General features: G+C 45.6%; 1 protein-coding gene and 2 long non-coding RNA genes across 4 annotated transcripts; 2 read left to right on the top strand and 1 right to left on the bottom strand.

Moving 5' to 3' along the window:
* Positions 1–703: 703 nt before the first annotated feature.
* LOC107281005 (probable carboxylesterase 2) lies at positions 704–1606 on the bottom strand. Its single transcript, XM_066308009.1, has 2 exons — positions 1212–1606; positions 704–1028 (listed from the first exon to the last, which is right to left on the bottom strand). Exons 1-2 carry the CDS (start codon positions 1604–1606, stop codon positions 704–706), a joined length of 720 nt encoding a protein of 239 aa, XP_066164106.1.
* Positions 1607–6928: 5322 nt separating this feature from the next.
* Positions 6929–7747, top strand: LOC4326691 (uncharacterized). 2 transcript variants are annotated; one of them, XR_001542744.3, is made up of 2 exons: positions 6929–7161; positions 7260–7747. It is a non-coding gene; the product is annotated as an uncharacterized lncRNA (long non-coding RNA). The 2 variants fall into 2 exon arrangements; XR_001542743.3 differs by having other exon boundaries at positions 7237–7747.
* A 340-nt stretch (positions 7748–8087) lies between these two features.
* On the top strand, positions 8088–9372 carry LOC136353676 (uncharacterized). Its single transcript, XR_010737068.1, has 2 exons — positions 8088–8885; positions 9062–9372. It is a non-coding gene; the product is annotated as an uncharacterized lncRNA (long non-coding RNA).
* The last annotated feature ends 454 nt before the right edge of the window (positions 9373–9826 follow it).

Genomic DNA, 9826 nt, shown 5'->3' with positions numbered 1-9826 from the left:
AGTAGATCAAAACCAAATTCGAGGCCATAAAGTGAGCGAGCAAAACTCAGAAATATATAAGAGATCTTCTGGAATTTAGGAGCCATAAAAGAAATTTTCTCATCAGAAAATGAGGTCACACCATGTTCTTGGTTTGTACGCCCTGCTTGGAGTTCCCTGAGAAACATGTTCCCTTTTTCATCACTTCCTCATCTTTCTTTACCCATTTCATTTCGGTTTATTACTATATCTCACAAGGGCTTAAGGTCGCTGCAAACTCATGATTGACGTTGACATTTGTAATCTTGAGTTGGTGTCGGGCCCAGCTGGCCTACTCTTCAGCTTCCTATAGACTTCTACACGACGAGCAAGCCTAACATCCTAATTCGTTTTACAGCTTACAAGCCCGTTTATCGGCCCACAAGTTTTGTCACGTTGCTTACTGGCTTAACCTGCCACATTTAGGAAAAAGTACACCGAAGGTCCCTCAACTTATCATCGGGATAAAAAACGTCCTCGAACCGCAAAACCTGATATGCGAGGTCCCTTAACTATACAAAACCGGTCACCCGAGGTCCTTCGGCGGTTTTGACCCTAGTTTTGGTCTACGTGGCGGCGGAGGCAGTGTGGGACCCACGTGGGCCCCACATTTCAGGTGTCCACGTCACCTCTCTCTTTCCCCTTTCTTTTTTCTCTTATTTTTTTACTTCTCGTTCCTTGCTAATCACCCGCCCGCGCGCTCGCCCGCCTGCCACCACCGCTGCTCCGCGCGCTCGCACGCCGCCTTCGCCGGCCGCCGCTCGCTCGTTCGCCGTGACCAGCGCGAAGCTGATGTCACCGCCACCGCGTACGCGCGGCCGCGCCACCGTAGCGTGTTCCCCTCGGCCACGCACACCATCACCTTCTCGCATACCAGGTTCTCCAGACCCGGCGCCCCCGCCGCGGTCGGGTTCATCTGGGGGTCATCCGCGCCGTCCGCCGCGTCGGGGCACACGAACTCCCATAGCCCCTTCTGCTCCCCATGTCGCCGCCTTGCCGCCGATGGGCTCCTTGCCCCAGAACCACGGGTGGATCATCACGATGCCCTTTAGGCGGCACGAGAGGTGTTGGCTGGTCAGGCCGTGGCACATGACAAGGTGATGGTAGATGTTGTCGCTGGCGCTGTCGCCCGCGAGGAAGACACGGGAGAGGGGGCCGTGCGCAGCGAGCCACGGGTCGGCGACGGAGAGCACCCAGGCGAGTGCTGCGGTGGAGTCCTCGTACGCGGCCGGGAGCGGGTGCTCCAGGGTGAGGCGGTAGCAACGGAGACGGTGACGGCAGGGCAGGCGGCGGCAAGGTCGTTGAGGCAGCGGCGATATCCGGGCGACGCAGCCGACCCGATCACGAACCCCCCGCCATGGAAGTAGACCACCACGGGGAGTCTCTTGTCTCCGGCAGCGGGCGGCGGGAGGTAGAGCCGCACGAAGGAGGAGGCGGAGAGGTGCACGTCCCTGGACACCATCACTCTTGCAGCATGCAATCCATATGGCTCGCGAGGAGGTGCTTGGCATGGTGGTCGAGATCCAGGAGCGGCACGACGCGCCTCCACCTCCAGATGTCGACGTTGACCGCCGCCCGCCGCCTCCATTGCCTCTCCACCCGCGGCTCTGCCCTCACCACCCCACGTATCCTCGCTCACCTCACCGCCGCCAGAGTCCATGCCGGTGAGCTCGCAAAAGCACCGCCTTCTTCCTTTGCACCCTCGGTCGGAGCAGCCGCCACAGCACCGGCCATCGCAGGCAACCGGACCTCCTCTCCCGACTCGCCCCACCGGCCTCCTCCGCACCTGTCGGTCGACCGTCGGCCTGCTGAGAGTCCCTGACAAGAAAGTGTTGGAGAGGAGAAAGGGAGAGAAGATGGGAAAGAGAGAGATGACATGACCAGTCTGACATGTGGGGCCCACGTGGGTCCCACGTTGACTCAGCCGCCACGTAGACTAAAACCGGGGTCGAAACTACCGAAGGACCTCGGGTGACCGGTTTTGTATAGTTAAGGGACACCGTATATCTAGTTTTGCGGTTCGAGGACGTTTTTATATCCCGATAACAAATTGAGGGACCTTCGGTGTACTTTTTCCCCACATTTATGGCCTATTTTCGTATCAGAAAAGAAGTTCAGAAAGGGCCGCCCGGTCCACATTGAAGAGCATGAACTTTTACCAAGAAGAAGAAGAAGAAGAAGGAGGAGGAGGAGGAGGAGGAGGAGGAGGAAAGCTGCGTCTACAAATAGGTTTCCTGTAGTCAATTAGATCAAACATTTTGTGGGTAACATTTCCCTGTAATTTTCTCTCTCTGGATAAAAACACACCTTGGTCGCTGGGACACCTTTGCTTGGCGAAATAGCAGATATTGAAGAACATGCACCTCGTCTCGACGTTGGTAGCTTCTTAGCTTCTCTAGTCCAAAGTCAAGGGGATTTACCAAGAATTTGTAAGAACACAGTGTGATGTAGATGGACTTAAAGCATGAGGCTGTTATGACATGACGCCAGGATCATGTTCGTGTTACAATCAGGACCATGATATCATCCGTCCGGCCACGCCACACCATGTTACATACAGTATGTGTTTGTTCAAAACCCCTCAATATTTAGTAGCTCCCAACATCAATAACCAACGTACCTTTTTATTAATGGAGTGAAATACATTACACGTTACATTATATTATCATTTAGATCTGTGAATGCAAAATACACATTTAAATTCATTATCTTGATTTGATCAAAGCGTATCGACTTGCACCTCCACGTTGGCAAATGTTTTGCGTTTGGCCCCCTTCACAGCTAACCATGGCAGAAAAAATAAATTCACACCCTTCCTGCTACAGTTTAGCTTTTTTCCTTCTCCTTTTCGCTCATTGTTCCTTTCTTTTCTTTCTCTTTTTTTTTGTCTTCTTCCACTGTAACAACCGTCGTCGAGGTCGTAGTGTCCACTACCACGCACTCGAGAGGAAAGGGACGCTGACGAATGGCTTAGGTCTTCGCCACCTCCTTCGCAAGAAGGGAATAATGCCTGGTGTTGCCAAAGCGTGGACAACAGAGGCATATGGACCTGGAGGCCACTGGAGCCACGCTCTAGGAATACATTCCTACTCCACCCGTTGACTGCTTTACCCAGTATCTCGACCCCATTCTAGCACCTCCAACACACCTGCTCTATTTATTTCGCCACCTCTTCTATTGCTCCTCGAAGTCCAGCTGGCAACGTGCTTGCATAGACCCATATGGAACGAGCCAACGGCAGGTATTGGTGGTGATGGGGATTTACTGCATCCGCGCTGCGGCTTGGCGAATGTTTCGTAACTAACTAGTGGAGGCTTAAAAGGTGAGAGAAGGGGTAGTGTACAGAAGATGCTCGATAAAATGCGCAAAATAACTCAAGCTTGGTATCGTGCGTATTCAAGCAACAGTGCCAGGGTGCCTCCATCGACAGCGTGGTCTTCTCCTTGACCTTCGGTGCCACCTCATTGTCGCATCATGCCTCCGCAACCTTCAACACCACAGTATCCCAAGGCTTTACATGTGAAAGGAGCTGCAGGAGGAGGCTAATCGCCGTCAGGATTGAGCTCCCCCTTCACCATCCCCTTTGCTCCACCATTGTTGCCGTCAGGGTCAAGCTCCACCATCCCCATACCGCTCTGCTCCACCACCAATGTGTGAAGGGGAAGTTGCTGCCGGAGTTCCATGACAGTGGTGAGCTCGGTCTAATTGCAATGTCAGTGTTTGCTACGCGTTGAGCTCTCCCGCACCTTTATGAAGGAATTAGAGAAAATAAAAGGAATATCAAATAGAAGAAAGAAGAAAAGGAATAGGGTGAAAAAAAAAGAACGCAAAATACATTTACTTCCCATTGCACTGTAGTGGGAAGGGGGCAAATGCATTTTTTTCTGCCACGGTGTGTTGTGGAGAGGGTTGAACGTAAAATGCTTGCCAACATGGAGCGCCATGTCGCCAATCATATCCGGTCAACTGAGATTTAGACCTATTGTGATACATTAAACTAACATAATAGACCTAAATGTGCATTTTGTAGATTCATGAACCTAAGTGACAGCACCGTAACTTGAATGACCTTAGAATATATACTTGCCTTGCTTGCCTTCCTATCAGTACCTCCGAGAGACTGACGATAGTATTGATTGAATAATTATAGACAACTTACTGTTGATCAACAACACATTGTCTAAGATTGAATGAAACACTCGTGGCTTGCTAGCTCGTTTGACCTCTTGGGATTTGTTGACTAGCAAAGATAAAGTTTTAACCTGTTAAGTAGATACCAAAATGAACGAAAGAAAGCAGCCCAAGGAGAAGAAAAAGACATCTCTAACCCTAAAACTCCTCTCCCTATTCCATGGAAACGTCTCCCCACTCCCCAGCTCCCCTCTCCTCTCGTTGTCTCGCTCTCGCACGGCTAACGGGTATTGGCCAAGTCAAGGAGTCACGACACTGCCCTAGGCCACAGTTGGCTACCCCACTCCCAGCCTCTATCTCGCCACTTACTACTTTCCATCCCCTTCTCCACATATTTGCCATTAACAACACCAGATACTAGCAGTGTCACGGGCTCGCGACAAAAGCCCTAGCTGGACGCCTACTCCGCCTCAGCCTCACCAATCACCAGTCACTATCATCTTCGTTGGTCGCCACCCATAGAATTATAGTAGCACTAGTCACTTGCTAGATTTGTGGGCTCATGACACCACCCAGCCCACTGCCAGTAGTCAGACTCCACACTTTACCTTGCTGTCTCTAGTCGCCATCCCCTACAACACTTCACTCAATATTTTATTGCTCTTGCTCACAAGCTAATTGACCTAAAAAATGAGCCAAGCAAGCTTAGCTTGTTAGGATAAACAGTCAAACCGAGGCAGACCAAGCTAAGCTGGCTCGATATCTAACCTTATCATTGTCCGTCACTAAATAGTTATAAATCTGAGCATCCACATGAGTCAAAGACTTAAACTCGAGCAGACAGATTAGAAATCTAATCAACTTATAGCTACACCAAGTTTGCCTCTTTGCGATCTTCATCTTACCGAGATAAAATAGTATCCTAGAGTTTTCACTCAGTATTGGAAGGTTCTATAAATACCCTTGAGTTCTATATATATTGCCTATCCAAATAAAAACAGAAACGCAACAGTTTGAATTATAATTGCTACAACAAAGTTAGTATAGTACATATGTGTGTACAGTACGTAGCAAAATCTTGCACACATCCTTCCGGTGAAATTTAACACTGCAGTACAGAGGCCAAGCAAGCAAATCCCCAGTTATTAATTACGGGAGAAAATTTTCTTGTTCGTACTAATTTCCATCGCTCGCTACTGCTACCGTCCAAAGTCCAAACACGATACATATACACCGAATCTCTGAAAGGGAGGTGCCACCTATAAATGTGCAAAACCGTTGCTATCAAAAGGAGAAATTCGCAAAGCGGTAACTCTCAAGGAGTCGCATTCTCGAACCACAATATCCAGCAGGGTAAATGTTTGGTAATTGGTACTGGTCACTTCAAGGGATTCTAGTTAACCACATGTGCTTAAATATTGTTGCAGCTTCCAGGAAACATCACGTCCGACCACATTATCCTCAAAAGTTTGGTTCGCAAGATCTTGTCTTCCCCCTTTTTCCGTTCACTGATCCTGAAACAGAGCATGAAAGTCTACTTCAGGACCTGCAAAAACACGGTTATTCATTTTTCTCCCTTTAATAAGCACAAACAGAAAACCATCTTAACCAATTATATTTATATGTCCCGAACTGCCCAAAACATCGAACAGAGTTATCATGGAGATATGATTATTGAACCATATGTGATGAAGCTTTAGGCTGAGTTCTTTCTCGATTATTCGTCGGACGGACTATTTGCTACATTTTTTGTAATATATATATATATATATATATATATATATATATATATATATATATATATATATATATATATATATATATATATATATATATATATATATATATATATATGCTAAAGATAATTTGCTTCCACTTAAATGCATAGGCAACTTATTTTAAGCTATTTGCTACTTTATTTCTTAAATAATTAACTTATCTATATAATATATTAGACAATCCGTAGCAACAATCCGCTCAATAATCTGTGATTATTCAGGAAACAGTAGCAGGTGTGTTGGCTTGATTTCTTCTTTTTTCTAATTTTCATATGGCTATTGGTTTTACTCCTTCCGGTCCTTCCGGTTCCATATTAATTGATATTTTAGACAAGGCTAAGATCAAACTTTTATAACTTTGACCATCAATAACTTTAAAAATATTTAGTTTAAAGGAACTAGAGCAACATATATAGATTTGTCTTTTAAAGCACTATAATAAAAATAAACATGTATTTATTTATTATATATATTATAATAAAAAAATAAGGTCAAAGATATATCTGGTAGACTGTGTCCATTGTTTAAAACGTCAATTAAAATAAAATCAGAGATAGCAGTTACTTTTGTAAGGTATATCGGTTATATTAAAACCTACTGGGAATTTGCGAGCTGAGTGCGCTTCGGAGCGGCGTGTTCGCACGCGGAGGCATCCACGTCGCCCGCGAGCGCTGGGAGGCGGGTGGATTCCGCGCCCCCTCGAGCGTCCGCGCGAGCGGCTCCCGCGCCGTCCGATCCCTCACAGCAACGGCTGAGATCGCACGTGGTTCCTAGCGTGGGTGGACATTTTTCAAAAAGACCCATTCTTAATAGATAATTTGTTTTATATCCCTCACCGTACGATCCAACGTTCCGATTTCTTACGTATATACTCTCCAAAACTAGGAAAATCCTATGCGACGAAGAGAAAAACACGAAATAGGATTGCGCTCTAAAAAAGAAAAGTCAAGGGGCTTTTCTGAAACAACATAAATCCCTACCCCTTTCGGCCCTTCCTCCCCGAAACCCTAGCCGCCACCACTCCCGTGACGGTGCGTCGCTTCCCCCTCCTCGCGCCGCCTCTCCCCGCCACACCGACACCCTGCGCAGTTGCGCCGCCGCTCCATCCTCCAGCACCTAACCTCGCCCCGACACCGCCACATGCTTCGCCGCATGTCCTCCACTTCCTCTCTCTTCTTGCTGCCGATGCCGCTGGGCTCGAGCTAGCGAGTAGGTCGATCTGGCTTTCAATCAGGTTAGGTCTCCGTCCTTAGCACCACCTCGTCGGCGATTTACCTTCGCCACAATCCAAGCCCCACGCTGCCTTCAGATCTGGTGGCATCTACCTTGCAGCGGCCAGATCTGGCGAAGAGAGGAGGAGCGCATGGCGGAGCGGGCCTGAAGTGTGTAGCTGGCAACGTCCCCGGTGTGGTGGTGGTTCACTGGTTCAGGTGGACAATGCCTCGAGCTTGCTAGAAATGGCGTTGGCATGGAGTTCTCCAAGGTGAGGTGGCGAGGTATATGTCTGGCGGTGCATGGCTTGATTTTCGAGTGATGTGGGTGCTCCATAAGCAGTGGCAAAGCTCCTATTTTTTTCTGGCCACCAGATGGAGGAGGAGTTGTCTCCCATCGCCTAGCCGTTCTCTGGATGCAGCAAGCCATCTCCCATTAGTATCTGATTTTTGCCGTTCTCTGGATGCAGCAAGCCATCTTCCATTGGTATCTGATTTTCGTTTGTATTCCCCACAAAAATTTGAGGTGTTTGTTTTGTGTGGTGTCCTGCCTACAAGGTGTTCGTTGTTTTCCCTACAAGCATGGGAATGTGGCAATCTTACATGACCTGTTAGTGTGTAAGCCTGAATGGTTTGTTGGGCTTTAGATTTGGATCCTAGCTTCCACTTAATTTGCCCTAAACATTTGAACCTACCTTAATGTTAGCAGTTAAAATATCTAATGAAATGCATCATTGAAAATATTCATTTGTAGTTAGCTCTGTAGATGCATGCATTTCATATAGATAATGATTGCTGATAACTGCTTCTTTTGCTAGAATATTTATGTGACTACCTAAATAGCTAACAAACTTCTCCAATTATAATCAGTCATTGCTTGTCCCTGTGATTCATAAATCTGTATGGTTCTTGTGATTCCTGATTGAGTTTTCAAGGAAAATACTAACATTAGGTGGGGAATACTGTGCAAATGATTCTGTCACAGCTGAAAGACACTCTAAAAAACCTCTCATGTATTTCACATTTGAATGCACCATTCAGGTGGGAAGGAGATTACACATTGGTGATGGCACAAAGCCACGGGCAGAACAACTCTCTTGCGTGCTCGAGAAAAAAGCCAGCGGCAGAAATGCCATCTTTGTTCATTTTATTTTCCTTTTTTTAGTTAGTTTGATTAGATTAAGGTGCTTAACGAGCTGGATTTGCTGTTAAATTTTAAATGATTTAAACAGCGGGCCATGGGTTCACTATTTGCTAGAGGTGTTCGCATCGTTTAATTCTTACATGCATTCCTTGGGGTCCTACATCTACAATCCTGGTTGCCTTTCTAATTTGAGATAATACAAAGCATGTACAGCCTATATGGCTCTATCGGTTTTCTGATCACAAAATTTGTCTGTATACATCTATTAGTTTTCTGATCACAAAATTTTTGTTACAACATTGAAAATGCTGGTCTATCTATGATTAGAAACTTTGCTGGTTATTTCTGTGTATAACTGCAATATGATGTTATCTATATTTGCGATACAATTCTGCAAATTGCTGATTACAGAAGTTGTCTTGCAAGAGTTGAAAAGGACATGTTTATGTGCTTAGATGTTATTCTGGTTGCTTGATCTGGCATCCTGTCATAATTTGTTTCTAACACTATCAGAACAAAAGGATAGAATATATGTTGCCTAAATGCTGTAATTTTCATGGAAAGAAGCTTGATGATATTGCCACCTCATCCCACAACTATCATGTAAGCTATATTGGTTGTATAGAAAACCAAGCATTTGAGAATTTTTTTTATTGTCAAAGATTCAAAAGCCTTGCCAACCCTTGGTATTGTTTGTATTTTCTGTATTTGGTCTATTTGGTAGTTAAGAAATTCCCTACAAGTCTGATTTGATACTTTATAAATTCATTCTCTTGCAGTCCTGGAGCATTGTTCTGCTTGACGGGTGGACAGGGATAAGTGTGGCCTTTTGTTCTGTAGCTGAAAAAGTGGAAGCTATGTAAGGAATGTTAGCTAGCATATGATCAGAGTGATCTAAGGTTTCAGTCTGTTGGATAGGATTGTGTTGGCTTAATGTTTAAGCTTTTGGGTATAGGTGGAGATCTCTTAGTAGCTTTCTTTTAAGCTGGTAACCCCCAAGCCTTTTGTCTTCTGAAAACATCTCTATGAAAATATTTACAGTTTGTAGTTCAGTAAAGCAATTGATCAACATGAGTATTATATTTTGATATGCGAATGTTGTTCTCACAAAAGAAAAGTGTTAATTTTGTCGTTCTAATTCTATAGTTAAAACGACTGCAATTCATGAATTAATTGGTTGTACCCAATTACTACACAAAATTGATCTTCGATAGGGCGCACAACGTGCGCCAAAATGTCTAGTACTATGTAACTATTCCATGGTTGTATGCAAAGACGAGGGACGGTAGCAGAAGCACCGATGATCAAGATGACAATGGGAAATCCCTCGCCAAACAATACATCCCCGTCGCCGCCAACTACAGTGATGGGGAACTTTTTTGTTATCCCCGCCTCCACACGGAAAATTAATCACCGCAGATCGCCCATCCCCATTTTTAAAATCATTTACATATCAATAGCATATTCTTTTAACATGAAAAGTGTCCGTCCACTGATCATGTTACGATTAAACCTTTGGACATACATAATTTGCATTGGATTTA

Source organism: Oryza sativa, chromosome 1 (genome assembly GCF_034140825.1).
Source record: "Oryza sativa Japonica Group chromosome 1, ASM3414082v1".
NCBI lineage: Eukaryota > Viridiplantae > Streptophyta > Magnoliopsida > Poales > Poaceae > Oryza > Oryza sativa.
This window is presented reverse-complemented; position numbering and strand designations above follow the sequence as displayed.

Coding starts and splice junctions, on each gene's coding strand:
- LOC107281005 (XM_066308009.1), bottom strand. CDS start 1,606: ATGGAGGCGGCGGGCGGCGGTCAACGTCGACATCTGGAGGTGGAGGCG. Junction 1,029..1,211: donor CCACCGCAGCACTCGCCTGG/GTGCTCTCCGTC, acceptor TTCTGGGGCAAG/GAGCCCATCGGCGGCAAGGC.